Source organism: Scyliorhinus canicula, chromosome 18, assembly GCF_902713615.1.
Source record: "Scyliorhinus canicula chromosome 18, sScyCan1.1, whole genome shotgun sequence".
In the NCBI taxonomy this organism is placed as follows: domain Eukaryota; kingdom Metazoa; phylum Chordata; class Chondrichthyes; order Carcharhiniformes; family Scyliorhinidae; genus Scyliorhinus; species Scyliorhinus canicula.
The window spans coordinates 71,095,688-71,114,192 of record NC_052163.1 but is presented as its reverse complement, the minus strand read 5'-3'; the positions used below and the strand labels follow the sequence as shown (position 1 = coordinate 71,114,192).

At 51.3% G+C, this 18,505-nt stretch overlaps 1 protein-coding gene across 3 annotated transcripts in view; it reads right to left on the bottom strand.

Moving 5' to 3' along the window:
• itgb4 (integrin, beta 4) overlaps positions 1–18,505 on the bottom strand; it is a 311,978-nt gene that overhangs the window by 202,217 nt on the left and 91,256 nt on the right. For all 3 annotated transcript variants that reach the window (XM_038777234.1, XM_038777235.1, XM_038777236.1), the window contains exons 9-10: positions 9,242–9,331; positions 8,742–8,870 (exon numbers count right to left, since the gene is read on the bottom strand). In XM_038777234.1, coding sequence (XP_038633162.1) covers positions 8,742–8,870; positions 9,242–9,331 — 219 coding nt within the window. The remainder of the gene's footprint in view (positions 1–8,741; positions 8,871–9,241; positions 9,332–18,505) is intronic.

Genomic DNA, 18,505 nt, shown 5'->3' with positions numbered 1-18,505 from the left:
AAACTACTCACAATACTCCAAATGGGGTCTGACCAGAGCCTTATAGGGCAGCATGGTAGCACAGTGGTTAGCACAGTCGTTTCACAGCTCCAGGGTCCCAGGTTCGATCCCTGGCTTGGGTCACAGTCTGTGCCGAGTCTGCGCGTTCTCCCCATGACTGTGTGGGTTTCCTTCGGATGCTCCGGTTTCCTCCCACAGTCCAAAGATGTGCAGGTTAGATGGACTGGCCATGCTAAATTGCCCATAGTGTCCAAAATAGGATAGGGTGGAGGTGTGAGCTGAGGTAGAGTGCCCGTTCCAAGGGCCGGTGCAGACTCGATGGGCCGAATGGCCTCCATCTGCACTGTAAATTCTATGATTCGATGAACAGTGGCTCCAGTTCCTTCTTCCAGATCATTAATGTATATTGTGAAAAGTTGTGGTTCCAGCATAGTCCCCTGAGGCACATCACTAGTCACCGGTTGCCACCCTGAAAAAGACCCTTTTATCCCCACTTTGCCTTCTGCCAGTCAGCCAATCCTCTATCCATGCCAGGATCTTACACTTCACACCATAGGCTCTTAACTTATTCAGTCTCCTATGCGGCACCTTGTCAAAGGCCTTCTGGAAATTGAAATAAATCACAACCATTGCTTTTCCTTTGTCTAACTTCCTTGTTACCTCCTCAAAGAACTCTGATTTGTCAGGCATGACCTCCCCTTGATGAAGCCGTGCTGACTCAGCCCTATTTTATCATGCACTTCCAAGTACTCCGCAATCTCATCTTTAATAATGGACTCTAAAATCTTACCAATGACCGAAGTCAGGCTAATCGGTCTATAATTTCCCATCTTTTACCTCCCTCCCTTCTTAAACAGCTGTTACATTAGCCACTTTCCAGTCCTCTGGAACCCTCCCTGTCTCCAGTGATTCCTGAAAGATCACCACCAATGCTTCCACAATCTCCTCAGCTATCTCTTTACGAACCCATCAGGCCCAGTTGATTTATCTACATTCAGACATTTCAGTTTCCCCAGAACCTTCTCCTAAGTGATGGCCACTGCACTTACCTCTGCCCACCTGATAATCCAGGGAACTACAGGCCAGTGAGCCTTACATCAGTGGTAGGGAAATTACTGGAGAGAATTCTTCGAGATAGGATCTACTCCCATTTGGAAGCAAATGGACATATTAGCGAGAGGCAGCACAGTTTTGTGAAGGGGAGGTCATGTCTCACTAACTTGATAGAGCTTTTTGAAGTGGTCACAAAGCTGATTGATGCAGGTAGGGCAGTGGATGTTGTCTATATGGGCTTCAGTAAGGCCTTTGACAAGGTCCCTCATGGTAGACTGGTACAAAAGGTGAAGTCACACGGGATCAGGGGTGAGCTGGCAAGGTGGATACAGAACTGGCTAGGTCATAGAAGGCAGAGAGTGGCAATGGAAGGGTGCTTTTCTAATTGGAGGGCTGTGACTAGTGGTGTTCCGCAGGGATCAGTGCTGGGACCTTTGCTGTTCATAGTATATATAAATGATTTGGAGGAAAATGTAACTGGTCTGATTAGTAAGTTTGCAGACAACACGAAGGTTGGTGGAATTGCGGATAGCGATGAGGACTGTCAGAGGATACAGCAGGATTTAGATCGTTTGGAGACTTGGCGGAGAGATGGCAGATGCAGTTTAATCCGGACAAATGTGAGGTAATGCATTTTGGAAGGTCTCATGCAGGTAGGGAATATACAGTGAATGGTAGAACTCTAAAGAGCATTGACAGTCAGAGAGATCTAGGGGTACAGGTCTACAGGGCACTGAAAGGGAGTGGAGAAGGTAGTCAAGAAGGCATACGGCATGCTTGCCTTCATTGGCCGGGGCATTGAGTATAAGAATTGGCAAGTCATGTTGCAGCTGTATAGAACCTTAGTTAGGCCACACTTGAAGTATAGTCTTCAATTATGGTCGCCACACTACCAGAAGGATGTGGAGGATTTAGAGAGGGTGCAGAAGAGATTTACCAGGATATTGCCTGGTATGGAGGGCATTAGCTATGAGGTTGAGGCGCGACCTGATAGAGGTCTACAAAATTATGAGGGGCATAGACAGAATGGATCGTCATAGGCTTTTCCCCAGGGTAGAGGGGTCAATTACTAGGGGGCATTGGTTTAAGATGCGAGGGGCAAAGTTTCGAGTAGATGTACGAGGAGCTCTGGAATCCCACTGGTGTCTTCCACCGTGAAGACTGATGCAAAGCAATTATTCAGTTCCTCTGCCATTTCTTTATTTCCTATTATTACTTCTCCAGCCACATTTGCCAATGGTCCAATGTCTATTTTTGCCTCTCTCTTACCTTTTATATATTGAAAAAAACTCTTCCTATCTTCTTTTATATTACAATCGAGCTTGCACTCGTATTTCATCTTCTCCCCTTTTATTATTTTTTTTAGTTGTCCTCTGCTCGCTTTTAAAGGCTTCCCAATCCTCTGGCTTCCCACTAATCCTTACCACTTTGTATGCTTTTTCTTTTATGCTGTCCTTGACTTCCCTCGTTAAGCATGGATGCCTTGTCCTCCCCTTGGCATGTTTTCACCTCGTTGGGCTGAATTTCTGCTGTGCCTCCCGAATAACCTCCAAAAACACTTGCCATTGCTGTTCCACTGTCTTCCCTACTAGGCTCCTTTTCCAATCAACTCTGGCCAGCTCCTCCCTCATGTTTTTGTAGTTACCCTTATTTAATTGTAATACATCTGATTGCAGCTTCTCCCTCTCAAACTGCAAGGTAAATTCTATCATATAGTGATCACTGCTCCGATGGTGTTTTGTTATGCTCTCGACGTAGCATAAGCTGCTTCCTTGATCTGCACTCAGACAAAGGAAGGTTCAGACTTGGAGATAGCTTGAACACATTTATTTAAACTGTTAACAATTCTCCTGCTTGGATTCGACTCTCCTGTTAATCCTGCCATAGCTACTCAGACTGACGAACCAGTCTGCTACAATCCAGGTGGTGGGTGTGATGTGTTGAATCAACCCTGTGTACACACTGAGTGTCTCCACTGGAAAGAGGTTGAGCATGTGTGCTGTGTCCTTTTATATGGGTTGGTGTAATGTCCTCCTGTGGTAGTGTCACCTCTGTGTGTATCGTGAATGCCCATTGGTCGTGTCCTATCTTACTGACCTATTGGTTGAATGTCTGTGTGTCATGTCTCTGTTGCACCCTCTAGTGTCTAGCTAGTCTACCTATATTTACATTAACCCCTTGTGTATCTACAGTGATACATATCACCACATATGGGTTCCTTCACTTTAAGTTCCCTAATCAAGTCTGCCTCATTACACACCACCAAATCCAGAATTGTCTGTTCCCTGATAGGCTCGTGTCACAAGCTGCTCCAAAAAAAACAAACATCTCTTAGACATTCCACAAATTCCCTTTTGGGAGGGCTACCCCCCCCCCCCCCCCCCCATACCCCCATAGTTTTCACTCTCTGCAAACCCTTTTTTGGATCCTTACGTACTACAACCCCCCCCCCCACCCCTCCACCCACCTCCCACCCTCTTCCCCCCCAACACACACAAATGCCATGATCAGTTTTACGAGTGAATTGAAGAAGGCCTTGGGGATGTAGATCAATATGGATCTGAACAAGAAGAGGTACCTGGGCAGTATGTTCATCTTGATTGTCTGCACTCTCCCTGCCGGGGAGAGTAGGAGTGTGTTCAATCACTGTGCGTCCTTTTTAACTTCCTCCCTCAGGCTGGTTCGATTCTACTTCTGGATCCCTGTCCAGTCAAGAACGATTTGGATACCCAGGTAGCGGAATTTGTGTTGGGCCTGTTTAAATTGCAGTCCCCACATCTCTGCCCCACTCTTTTGTGGGTTCACCGGAAAGACCTACTTTTCCTCAGGTTAAGTTTGTAGCCCGAGAAGGCTCTTTCAAGAACGTCATGATTCCTTCCATGCTGCTTTGCAGATCCAAGATGCAGAGGAACAGGTCATCCGCATGGAGTGAGACTCTGTGCTCTCTGCCTCCTCTCCTGATCCCCTTCCAGTTCTTTGCCACCCTAAGCATGATTACCAGTGATCGCTAGGGCGATCAGCGGGCATCCCTTACTTGTTCCTCTGTGCAGCTGGAAGTACTTAGAGCTGGTGGTATTTGTCCATATGCTCGCTGTGGGAGGCTGTACAGGAGTTTCACCCAGGAGTGAACCCTTCACCAAGACCGAAACACTCCAGTACCTCTGTGAGGTACTTCCATTTAACTCTGTCAAAGGCCTTTTTTGCGTCCAGGGAGACGATCACCTCAGGTGTGCTCTCCCCGGATGGAGTCATGATCATGTTCAGCAGGCGCCTGATGTTCGACATTAGCTGTCTACCCTTGACAAAGCCCATCTGGTCTTCTGCTATCACCTCTGGTAAGCAGTCCTCCAGCCTTTTGGCTAGGATCTTGGCTAGTATTTCTGTGTCTGCATTTAGCAGCAAGATGGATCTGTAGGACCTGCATTCTGTTGAGTCTTTGTCTTTCTTGGGTATCAGCAAGAATGAGGGTTGTGCTCGCATGGGTGACAGGGTGCCTCTCGCCAGAGAGTCTGTGACCATCTCCCGCTGGTGCGGGGCCAGTGCTGTCGCAAAATCATTGTAGAAGTCCACCAGGAATCCGTCTGGTTCCATCGCCTTCGCCACCAGCATGGAGTTAATACTCTCCATGACTTTTCCCAGTTGTAGCAGTGCTTTCAGCCCCTGCTTCCTATCCTCCCCCATGACTGGCTTGTCCAGTCCATCGAGGAACTGTTTCATCCTCCAATACCCTGCTGGGGGCTCGGAGATGTACTGCCCCCGGTAAAAGGCCTCGAATGCTTCAGTGACCTTTTCCGGCTGTGCTGCTAGGTTGTCTTTGCTGTCCCTGATCTGGACCATATCCCTTGTGGCTGTCTGCTTTCTCAGCTGGTGAGCCAGCAGGCAGATGTCTCCGTGCTCGTACAGGGTGCCTGGCGGAGTTGGTGCACTGCTTTCCTTGTGGTGAATAGATCAAAGTCCATCTGTAGCTTTTTCCTCTCCGCTATGGTTGGGGTCTCGGAGGATCGCCAGTCTACTTACAATATGGAGTTGATTAGCTGTTGCCTAGCCACCCTCTCTTCCCTATCTCTTAGAGCTTTGTAGGCAATAATTTCACCCTTGATAACAGCCTTCAGCGCCACCTCGAGATCTCGCATTCTGGCTATTAGAAAAATACTCATCTATGGCCTGTGATATTCTCTTGCTGAAAGCATCGTCAGCCAGGATGGCCATGTCCAACCTCCATAATGGTGTTGGGCACGGCCTGTCCCTACCCTCACATCCATATAATGTGGAGCGTGGTCTTAGATTACGATCATGAAATATTCCTGGATTAGCCCTGGAAGCACCAATTTTCCCACTACAAAGAAGTCGATCCGTGAATATACATTGTGTACCTGGGAGAAGGAGAGCTCCTTCTTCCCTGGGTGGATGACCCGCCATGGGACCACTGGCTCCATCTGCTTCATGAATAGCCGAGTTCTTTCGCCATGTCTTTCCTGTTTTGAGATTCGAAATGTCTGTCCGTGGGTCCTGTACACAGTTGAAGTCCCTCCCATGATCAATCGGTGTGTGTCCAGGTGATTTCCACCATGGTCTTCTTTGTAAACTCCATGTTGTCCCAGTTGGGAGCGTAGGACAGCAATGACCATGACGTACCATTCCCCCGGGTACTTAACCGTCCTTGTCGGGGAATGACCCCCCGGCCCAGGTCACCAGGAATGGTAAGTCTGTCTCCCCAGCCTTTCCTTACCCGCAGTCGTTCCTTCTCCCTCAGGTGCTTCTCTTGGAGGAAGACTATGTCGGATTTCAAACTTTTCAGGTGGGCAAAGGATCTTTTCACTGGGCCGATAAGTCCCCTGACATTCCAGGTGACTATCCTGTTGGGGGATTTCTGACACTCCCGTTCCCGCAGGATCAACAATAATTACCTGGTGGACACGCCGCTGCGCTCCAGGGCTTCCCTTTGCCCAGGGGCCACCCAACATGGCGGCCAATTGTGTGTACACTATGTGGGTGAGCCCCTGCTCTCCGGGTTTATCCTTGTTCCGAGACCCTCCAAAGTGATTGCTTGCGGTGCCTGTGTTCGAACTCGCCACAAGTGGCCTGTTTAGGCTGCCAGCTTAATACCCTTGCTATCTTTGGTCCTACGGTATTTTCTTGTTTTATATATAAATTTAAAGTGCCTAATAATTTTTTTCCCCAAGTAAGGGGCAATTTAGCATGGCCAATCCACCTAACCTGCACATCTTTGAGTTGTGGGGGGTGAAACACATGCAGACACAGGGAGAATGTGCAAAGTCCACACGGACAGTGACCCAGGGCTGGGATGCGAACCCGGGTCCTCAGCTCTGCAGTCCCAGTGCTAACCACTGCGCCGCCATGCTGCCCTCCCTTATGGTATTTTCTCCTCCCCGCTCCGTGTTCCTCCCTGCCTACCCTGTAGCTGCCCCCCATTACCTTCCCTCTGAAACTTCTCCTAGTCGTCCATCTATTGCCGATGCCTACCCCGCCTCTCCCCCGCGTTGCCAGGCCATCTCTCCTTGCGGGAGATGTGCTCTCGGCCTCTCTTTCCTTCACGCATGCCAGTTCTAGCTTCCCCACAAGTGTGGTGAACCCCCTCAGGGGTTGGTTGTGTGTCCTTCCATCGCCCGTTCTCTGAGCTCCTTACATACTGTTCTCCTCACCCTTTCCTGGTATATTGCTACCCTCACTCTCTCCTTCTTCTATTTCACCTCCCGTCCCCAGAACGAGGCAGTGCAGTCCCACGTAAAGTGTTCATCAAGCTGGTTAACAGTAAGCAAATAAACAAGTAAAGTCTCTTCAGATGATCTTTTCACCGCTGTCCCTGCTGCCGTTTCTCGAGCCTGTTCTCCAGGACAAATTTGTCCGCAGGATCCACGAAGAAGTGCTCCCTGCCTTGGAATGTGATCCAGAGTTTGGCCAGGTACAGCATCCCAAACTTTACGCCGCTCTTGTTCAGGGCAGTCTTCACCCTGTTGAATTTTGCTCAGCACTTGGTCAAGTCATCCCAATGTCATGGTAGATCCCGATCTAGTGACCTTCCCAGTTATAGTTCTTTGTTTGCCTCGCCCAGCGCAGGAATCTTTCCTGGTCTTGGCACTGTTGCATTTCAGCGATTCTCAGCCCCGGCTGTTCCCCAGCTTTGGGCAAAGCGCCGGTGGACTCTATCTATTCTGGAGGGTTGGGGAAACTATCCCTTCCCACAAATTGCCCAGCATTTAGACCACATAGTCCGTTGGGTTCCCTACCCTCGATCCCCTCCGGTAGACCCACAACTCACAGGTTTTGGCACCCCAATCGGTTTTCCTGCTTGTTGATTTTCCCCTTCAGACTCCCTTGTGTCGCGACCAACCTTGCTACACGTATTTCTTTTTCCAGGGCAGTGATCCAGTTGCCCTGGTCTGTTGTGGCTTTCTCCAGCTCTTTGATGGTGTTTTCAGGTGCTTTCTTGAGCTTCCAGTAGCCTCTCCGCCTATTGTAGGGCCACCTGCATGATCGCCGAAGCTTCCGTGACCGCCCCCAGCCGCACTTGGATGTTGGTTTTATCTCTTCCCTGTGTTCTCAGCTCCTTCGAGGGAAACATCCTCCACCCATTCCCTGGCGAGGGGGGCTCCTTGTGCTACAGGCCGGTCCTTCCCGTTCTGGCGAGGCCCGAGTTTCATCACTTTGTGCGTCTGCCAGCTCAGCCACCTGCTTCTCCTGGCTTTTTCTACTTCTTGTTTCCACCTCCGGAGTGGCTCTTGTTCTGCATCTCCCCTCGTATTGCAGATGGTTGAGCTTTGGGGATGGTTTTTACCTTGGATTAGCAGGCTATTTCGGGTGAAAGAGTCTATTTTCGGGTTTGTGGGAGGAGTCAGCTGATGTGCAACTTCTCAGCACATCGCCGTCACTGGAAGTTCCAGATTTTCCAATATCGAGGAATTGTTAGAGAAACATTGATCTATATGAGTGACCATATTGGGAACCATTCAATTGGAAGCAATAGTTTTCCTACCAATGTTTCTGCCCTCCTCTGCTAACGCTTGCTGTGACACCATTCCACTGGCTTCCCTCTGGTAGAACACCATTGCCTCCACGAAGGGGCCTTGACCATGAAATGTTGGTACAGTTAGAGCCAAGCGGCATTCACACATACTCAATCTCCACACACATGCACGTGTAAACACATGCACACATTTCTTGGTGGAGGTTATTGGGTAGCAATCAAGAACAAGAGCATTCTGTCATTTCATAGAATTTACAGTGCAGAAGGAGGCCATTTGGCCCATCAAGTCTGCACTAGCCCTTGGAAAAAGCACCCCACTTAAGCCCATGCCCCCACCCTTTTTTCGTAACCCAGTAACCGCACCTAACCTTTTGGTCACTAAGGGGCAATTTATCATGGTCAATCCACCTAACCTGCACATCTTTGGACTGTGAGAGGAAACCGGAGCACCTGAAGGAAACCCACACAAACACGGGGAGAAAGTGCAAACTCCACAAAGAGGATCACCTGAGGCCGGAATTGAACCCGGGCCCTGGAGCTGTCAAGCAGCAGTGCTAATCACTGTGCCATCGTACCGCTAGGCTGTGGCTCCAAGGCTCAGGTCAGGTTGTGAGACTCAGGACTTTTGACCCACACACTCAGGACTGCACCAGAAAGGGACCTCACTCAGCTGGTCTTCAGGTCCTAGCCTTGGATTTCTTACCACTCTTCCTGGCATCACAGAGAAGATAGAAGAGTCACTTGAAGACATGGCAGTTGATAACGATGAGACTTTGGACTTCATTGTTTTGTGGACTCGCTCAGGTCGGATTTCCATCTTTGAGCGGATGTTCTAGAGATGAAAGGACATACAATGATCAGTAACAAAGCCTGGGGAATCTGCCCCGCTATTTTATGTGGTCACAGCGCTACAGTTACATCAAAATACAGCAAGATACATGTGACGCTGTGTGATGTTACAATGTGATACACACCAGGTATTTAACATCTGTTCTGGAGAAGTTCTGGTGGTCTTGAAACATTAACTCTGTTTCTCTCTCCATAGATATCGCCAGACCTCCTGTGTTTTTCCAACACTTTTTATTTTTATTTCAGATTTCCAGCATCTGCAGCATTTTACTTTTATTTTATATCACATTACAATGAGGTATGTGCAATGGGTGAGTATATTTTCATAGAAAGGATGCTTGCAAGTTGTTTTACCTCAAATGCAGTCCGTAACAACTCAATTATATTTGAGGAATCTTCCTGAAGCCTCCCAATGGCGGACACAGGGAAATACTTGCTCAATTTCTGTAGAGAAAGCAGGTATATATTAAGAGTTGGCATCTCCATATGCATTGTGAATGAAAGGAACACTGTCTGAAAACAGGGACTATTGTAAACATTTAATTTTTTTTATTTGTTCGTGGGACGTGCAGGCTGTGCCCATCCCAAATTGCCCTTGAGGGGGCAGTTAAGAGTGAACCACATTGCTGTGGGTCTGGAGTCACATGTCAGCCAGACCAGATAAGGATGGCAGATTTCCTTCCCTAAAGGACATTTGTGAACCACATGGGTTGTTACGACAATCGACAAAGGTTTCATAGTCATCGTTTAACTATTAATTCCAGATTTTTTATTACTGAATTCAAATTTCACCATCTGCAGTGGGTCCCCAGAAAATTACTCTGGGTCTCTGGTTTATTAGTCCAGTGACAATGCCTCTATGCCTCCCTGCAAGATTAGAACAAGCCATGAAGTTATATACTATACTGCATCACACCCCATGTAATAAACACTAACATTCCCTGTAATACACTCTATCAAATTTCTGTATTGTACACTATAACAAATCTACTGTAATGTACACTGTGATATACATTATATCACAGACTGTATCATAAACAGTATCACACACTCTGCAATATGGACTGTATCAAACATTTGTAACAACACCCCTGATACACAGAGCATCACTCACTCTGTATAATGCTGCATATCACAATTCGTAATATACACTGGGCGAGATTCTCTCTTTCTCAGATTTAAGTGTTGACGCCAATGCAGAATTTGTGGACTTTCATGATAGCAAAGCTGGTGCCACAGCTGGACCGATTCCAGAATTGTTAAGGGGCTAGCACCGGCCCATGTGGAACACAATGGATTCCAATGAGAAACGGTGCCGTATTCCCCAGTTTCACGATTGACACTCAGGAGGCTAACAAGTTGCAGCTGGAAGAAACTGCACGACCTCCTCAGGGCGGCCAGGGTGACTCGGCAACACTGTGCCCCTGGCACCAACCCCCATCCCTAACACGCCTGTAACCTGACCCCCTCCCCCCAGCCCGGAGGGCGACCGAACCCCACCCTGCACCATATGGGGGCCCATACCTCACCAGGAGAAGGCTGTGCACAACCGCTGGGAGCGAGAGAAGACAGGAGGGGGACTGCCGGACCTGTGGTCCTTCACTGTGGTTGCGCAGAGGGCCCTGGATGTGGGTGGTGGCCCGGAGGAAAGAAAGGCGAGGGAGTGAGATCCTACTGAGTTGCAGTTCCTAATGACACGTGTGTCAACCCCCCCCCTCCCAAACACCACCCTCACCCGCACATCACCCTCACCCTACACCACCCACACCTCTACCCTCACCCCCACATCACCCTCACCCCCACATCACCCTCAACCCTACCCTCACCCCCACATCACCCTCACCCTACACCACCCACACCCCTACCCTCACCCCCACATCACCCTACAGCACCCACACCCCTACCCTCACCCCCACATCACCCTCACCCCCACATCACCCTCACCCTACACCACCCACACCTCTACCCTCACCCCCACATCACCCTCACCCTACACCACCCACACCTCTACCCTCACCCCCACATCACCCTCACCCTACACCACCCACACCCCTACCCTCACCCCCACATCACCCTCACCCCCACATCACCCTCACCCTACACCACCCACACCCCTACCCTCACCCCCACATCACCCTACACCACCCACACCCCTACCCTCACCCCCACATCACCCTCACCCCCACATCACCCTCACCCCTACCCTCACCCCCACATCACCCTCACCCTACACCACCCACACCCCTACCCTCACCCCCACATCACCCTACACCACCCACACCCCTACTCTCACCCCCACATCACCCTCACCCCCACATCACCCTCACCCTACACCACCCACACCCCTACCCTCACCCCCACATCACCCTCACCCTACACCACCCACACCCCTACCCTCACCCCCACATCACCCCACACCTCCCACACCCCTACCCTCACCCCCACATCACCCTACATCACCCACACCCCTACCCTCACCCCCACATCAGCCTCACCCCCACATCACCCTCACCCTACACCACCCACACCCCTACCCTCACCCCCACATCACCCTCACCCTACACCACCCACACCCCTACCCTCACCCCCACATCACCCTCACCCCCACATCACCCTCACCCTACACCACCCACACCCCTACCCTCACCCCCACATCACCCTCACACTACACCACCTACACCCCTACCCTCACCCCACATCACCCTCACCCTACACCACACACACCCCTACCCTCACCCCACATCACCCTCACCCTACACCACCAACACCCCTACCCTCACCCCCACATCACCCTCACCCTTCACCTCCCACACCCCTACCCTCACCCCCACATCACCCTCACCCCCACATCACCCTCACCCTACACCACCCACACCCCTACCCTCACCCCCACATCACCCTCACACTACACCACCCACACCCCTACCCTCACCCCCACATCACCCTCACACTACACCACCCACACCCCCACATCACCCTCACCCCCACATCACCCTCACCCTACACCACCCACACCCCTACTCTCACCCCCACATCAGCCTCACCCTTCACCACACACACCCCTACCCTCACCCCTGCATCACCCTCACCCTTCACCACCCACATTCCTACCCTCACCCCATCACATTCACCCTTCACCACCCACATCCCTACCCTCACCCCCACATCACATTCACCCTTCACCACCCACACCCCTACCTTCACCCCCACATCAGCCTCACCCCCACATCACCCTCACCCTACACCACTCGCAACCCTATCCCCAGACCACCCTCACCCTACACTACCCACCCCTCACCACCCCCAATGCCCCCCACCACCCCCCACCATCTGTGGAATAGTCATGTGTCTTGTCTTGTATCTTTCAGGACCTGCTGGAGATGGACGGGTCCATCTGGCGTCCCGCCCCCAGCCGGTGTCTCAAACGGAGCCCCCCTGTGAGCCAAGCAGCGATGGGAGCAGCTCAGGCACCAGCCCTCCACTCAAGACCCAGGAGACCCCAGAGCTTTTGTCAGAGAATGACATTGCTTTCCGTCACAGCTGTCTCCAACGCCCTCCACCATCCCAGAGACACTCAATTTGGGCATGTCAGTGGAGAGGCTCTTGAGACACTATCTGGTGCTCAGCTGCTCCGGTACAGCAGGTTGAGGTAGGAACTCCTGAGGGGGTGGACGATCAGGGGGCAGACTGATCCAAGGAACCAGCTGCCGTTGAGCCGGGTCTCGAGCTTCTGGAACAGATAGTCCCATCGATAGTGGAGATGCAGTCGCAGAGCCAGGGGCTACATGAGGGGTTGTCGGCGAGCATCCTGCATCTGCAGGTACAGTTGGAGGAGTCCAACTATGTGCAGCAGCAGGAGGTGGTACTGACCATGTGTGCATCCCAGGTCAACATCGCACGTGTGGCATCCACGGTGGAGGCATTGGGCCGACGGGTTTGGCTATGGATCAGCAGGTCGAAGGCCTGGGGCATTTTGTGTAGGCGCCGCCGAGGCCAAGGACAGGGCTGCTGCCTCATAGGGTGACCATGTCCCAGAGCCACCTGGAAATTGCAGCGATGCTCCTTTCCAGCGATGGCCTAGTCACAGTGAGCCGTGGCTGGGAACGTCGGTGGCATTGCCCAGGCATTGGCTGATGTGGTGCAGACACTAAGGGAGGTTGCCCAGTCCCGGAGGGAGATGGTGCAGTCACTGGCTGATGTGACACAACCCAGAAGGTGATGTGGCGCAATCCTAGAAGGAGGTGGTCCATTCCCTGTGCTCCATGGCAGCGAGCATGTGGACCCTGGTCAAAACCAGAGAGGGTCTCCAGGACTGGCAGCGTCTGGTGGCAGGGAATTCTCAGGGGATAGCTCCGCTCGTATCCCCGTCCCATGGAGTAGCCCAGGAGCTATCGGACACCCCGAGGGAGGAGGAGATGATGGGGCCCGTGCCGGCGACTCCCTCAGGAGAGGTGTCGAACACTGCAGCATCTTGTACCCCCCCCCCCCCCCCCCACCTCCTGTCCCTGATGTATCTGGTGGGCAGTGGGAAGAATGGGGTGGCACCACGCAACCCGGGACACCCGAGCAGCAGCCAGGCCTATCCAGGCCAGATCGCCCCAGAAGATGCCCACCAATGGGTACCCAGGTCACAGCGCAGGAATCACAGCCGGCCACCTCCACTCCTGCTGTAGCGTTTGGGCCCGTAAGGACAGAAAGTTGAACACCAGTTAGGTTGGCACGTGTGCAGGGCACAGTTTAGTTATAGGGACTAGGGTATAAATCTGGTAATATTTGTTCACATTAAAAACCAGTGCCACCATTACAACCTGCCTCGGTGCTCTGTCCGATGGGTGTGATGGGCGGGCTGCTCCGGGCTGGTGGGGAGGAATGGGCGGACCCTGTGTTTGGCCTAGGCTACACACCTACGTCCATCCCACCACCACCACCCCAGGGATTTGATAGCACCGTGTGATGGAATGGCCAGCTCGCATACAGGAATCACTCAGGTGGATGGTGGAAAGTGTTACCGTGGGCAGGGGTCAGACATCAACAAATGATGTGGAGCACCAGGGCTCATCGCAGTGCGGGTTGGATTTGCTTATTGTCTCGTGTACTGAGATACAATGAAAAGTATTTTATTGCGAGCAGCTCGAACAGATCATTTAGTACATGAAAAGAAAAGACATAATAGGGCAACACAAGGTACACAATGAAAATAATTAGACACCTGCATCGGGTGAAGCATACAGGGGTATAGTATTAATCAGATAAGTCCATAAGAGTCTCGGAGTTTAGGAGTCTGGTAACAGCGGGGAAGCTGTTTTTAAATCTGTCTGAGCACGTTCTCAGACTTCTGTATCTCCTGCCCAATGGAAGAAGTTGGAAGAGTGAGTAAGCCGGATGGGAGGGGTCTTTGATTATGCTGTTCACTTTCCCCAGTCAACGGGAGGTGTAGATAGAGTCAATGGATGGGAGTCAAGTTCGTGTGATGGAGTGGGCTGCGTTCACGACTCTCTGAAGTTTCTTGCGGTCCTGGGTGGAGCAGTTGCCATACCAGGCTGTGATGCAGCCCAATAGGATTCTTTCTATGGTGCATCTGTAAAAGTTGGTGAGAGATAGTGTGGGCATGCTGAATTTCCTTAGTTTCCTGAGGAAGCATAGGCACTGTTGTGCTTTCTTGGTGATAGCATCAACGTGGGTGGACCAGGACAGATTTTTGGTGTTGTGCACCCCTAGGAATTTGAAACTGCTAACCATCTCCACCTCGGCTCCGTTGATGCTGACATGGGTGTGTACAGTACTTTGCTTCCTGAAGTCAATGACCAGCTCTTTAGTTTTGTTGGCATTGAGGGAGAGATTGTTGTCGCTACACCACTCCACTAGATTCTCTATCTCCCTCCTGTATTCTGACTCGTCGTTGTTTGAGATCCGACCCACTATGGTCGTGTCGTCAGCAAACTACAGGTGCTGGAATGTGGCGACTCGGGGCTTTTCACAGTAACTTCATTGAAGCCAGCTAGCGATTCCAAAAAAAAACTTGCAGATGGAGTTGGAATCAAATTTTGCCACGCAGTCATGTGTATATAGGGAGTATAGTAGGGGGCTAAGTACGCAGCCTTGCGGGGCCCTGGTATTGACAACTATCATGGAGGAGGTGCTGTTTTTTATTCTTACTAATTGTGGTCTGTGGGCCAGAAAATCGAGGATCCAGTTGCAGAGTGAGGAGCAAAGTCCTAGGCTTTGAAGCTTTGATATGAGCTTGGCTGGGATTATGGTTTTGAAGGCAGAGCTGCAGTCAATAAATAGGAGTCTGATGTAGGAGTCCTTGTTGTCGAGATGCTTCAGGGATGAGTGGGTGCCAGGTAGATGGCACCTGCTGTGTACTGGTTGTGTACTGTGTACTGGTGTACTTCTGCCGGAGATACTGCTCGGCTTCGCTTTGTAGCCCATTATGTTGTTTAGGCTTTGACACAACTGATGAGAGTGTGTAACGCTAGTCTGTGACTCTAGCTTGGTCTGATATTCTCTCTTGGCATCTCGGATGGCTTTGCGGAGGTCCTACCTGGATTTCTTGTGGCGATCAGGTCGCCTGACTTGAAAGCCTCAAACCTGTCCTTCAGTAGGGAGTCAATTTCGCGATTGAGCCATGATTCCGGTTGGAGAACGTAAGTACTACTTTCTCTGGCATGCAGTCGTCCACACATTTGCCGATGAAGTCTGTGATGGTGGTGGCATACTCATTTAGGTTGATTGCTGAGTTCTTAAATATGGACCAGTCCACTGTCTCTAAGCAGTCATGTAGGAGCTCTTCTGTTTCCTCGGACCAGCACTGCATGACCTTCTTAGCTGGATTCTCCCGCTTAAGTTTCTGCTTGTATGCCGGAAGAACAAAAGGACAAAGAAAAGTGCAGCACAGGAACAGGCCCTTCAGCCCTCCAAGCCTGTGCCGACCATGCTGCCTGTCTAAACTGAAATCTTCTGCACTTCCGGGGTCCATATCCCTCTATTCCCACCCTATTCATGTATTTGTCAAGATGCTCCTTAAACGTCAGCATTGTCCCTGCTTCCACCACCTCCTCTGGCAGCAAGTTCCAGGCACCCACTACCCTCTGTGTAAAAAACTTACCTCGTACATCTCCTCTAAACCTTGCCCCTTGCACCTGAAACCTATGCCCCCTAGTAATTGACCCCTCTACCCTGGGAAAAAGTCTCTGACTATCCACTCTGTCTATGCCCCTCATAATTTTGTAGACCTCTATCAGGTCGCTCCTCAACCTCCTTCGTTCCAGTGAGAACAAACCAAGTTTACTCAACCTCTCATCATAGCTAATGCCCTCCATTCCAGGCAACATCCTGGTAAATCTCTTCTGCACCCTCTCTAAAGCCTCCACTCCTTCCGGTAAAAGTGTGACGACCACAATTGAACACTATACTCCAATTGTGGCCGAACTATGGTTCTATACAGCTGCAACATGACTTTTTTTTTTAAACAAACAATTTTATTGAGGTATTTTAGGCATATAGAAAAAGTGACATTGTACAGTACAAAAAAAAAGAAGTCAAGACACAAATTACAAATTAAACATAGTGCAAACCACGGCTCTGTTCACGCACAGACCTGCCTCAATATCCCCTACTCTACTCTACTCTACCCTTGCCCCCCCCCACCCCCACCCCCCCCCCCCCCCCCCCACCCCCCCCCCCCACCCCCCCACCGCAATACTCCTCTGCGAAGAAGTCAATAAATGGCTGCCACCTTCGGGCGAACCCTAGTAGAGAACCTCTCAAGGCGAACTTGACTTTCTCTAGGCCAAGAAAGCTCGTCATGTCCGATAGCCATACCTCAGCCCTCGGGGGCTTTGAGTCCCTCCATGCTAACAGCATTCATCGCCGGGATACCAGGGAAGCGAAGGCCAGAAAGTCGGCCTCTCTCTCTTCCTGGACTCCCGGGACCTCTGAAACCCCAAAGATTGCCACCTCCGGGCTCATTACCACCCCAGTTTTCAACACTCGGAACATGACATCTGCGAATCCGTGCCAATACCCTCTGAGTTTAGGGCACGACCAGAACATGTGTACATGATTAGCCGGCCCTCCGGCGCATCTAGCACACGTCTTCCAGCCTGAAGAATCTGCTCATCTGGGCTACCATCATGTGGGCCCGGTGCACAACCTTAAACTGGATCAGGCTGAGCCTGGCGCATGTTGCGGCCGTGTTTACTCTGCTCAGGGCTTCTGCTCAGACACCGTCCTCCATCTTCCCCCCCGAGCTCTTCTTCCCACTTAAGCTTCAGGTCTTCGGTCTGCGTATCCTCAGTTCCCATTTGTTCCTTGTAGACGTCTGAAAAGCTACCCTCTCCCACCTCTCCCCTAGATACTCCCCTGCCCTGCCTCCCCTTCGGCGGGAGACGTGGTAAGGACGGCACCAGTCTGTGTACAAAATCCCTCACCTGCAAGTATCTAAAGTCGTTCCCTCTCGCCAGCCCAAACTTCTCCTCCAGCGCCCTCATGCTCGGAAAGCTCCCTTCCAGGAACAGATCCCCCATCCTCGCCCTCCTCCATAGTTGATACCCCAGGCCATGTTCCCTGGGGCAAATCGATGCTTGCCGCAGATTGGGGTCCACACCGATGCTCTTACCTCCCCTACATGCCTCCTCCACTGGCCCCAGATCCAAAGAGCCGCCACCACTATCGGGCTGGTGGAGTACCGTGCCGGCAGAAGCGGCAGAGGCGCCGTGACCAGGGCTGCTAAGCTAGTGCCCCTGCACGAAGCAGCCTCCATCCGCTCCCAAACCGACCCCGCACCCACCATCCATTTCCTTATCATCACTATGTTGGCCGCCCAGTAATAGTTGCTGAAGTTCGGCAACGCCAGCCCCCCTTCTCCTCTGCTCCTTTCAAGCTTCACCCTCCTCACCCCCGGGGACTTCCCTGCCCATACAAATCCCAGAATAATTTTATTCAACCTCTGAAAGAAGGACCGCAGGATAAAGATGGGGAGACACTGAAAAACAAACAAAAACCACGGGAGAATCGTCATCTTAACAGTCTGCACCCTCCCCGCCAATTAAATGAAATGAAAATCGCTTATTGTCATGAGTAGGCTTCAATGAAGTTACTGTGAAAAGCCCCTAGTCACCACATTCTGGCGCCTGTTCGGGGAGGCTGGTACGGGAATTGAACCATGCTGCTGGCCTGCCTTGGTCTGCTTTAATAGCCAACGATTTAGTCCAGTGTGCTAAACCAGCCCCTTGACAGCAGGAGCGCATCCCACCTCCGGACCTCCTCCCTCACTTGCTCTACCAGTCGGGACAGGTTGAGCTAATGCAACTTGCCCCACTCCAGTGTCACCTGAATCCCCAAATATCAGAAACTCTCCCCCACTAGCCTGAACGGCAATCCCTTCAGCCTACTCTCCTGCCTCCTCGCCTGAATTACAAACAACTCGCTCTTAGCCATGTTCAGTTTGTATCCGGAGAACCGGCCAAATTCCCTCAGGGTTGGCATAATACCGTCCATCCCCACCATTGGGTCCGGTACATATAACAGCAGATCGTCTGCGGTTAACGAGACTCAATGTTTCACTCCCCCCGGACCAGCCCCCAGGAGCTCTCAGTGCAATTGCCAGCGGCTCTA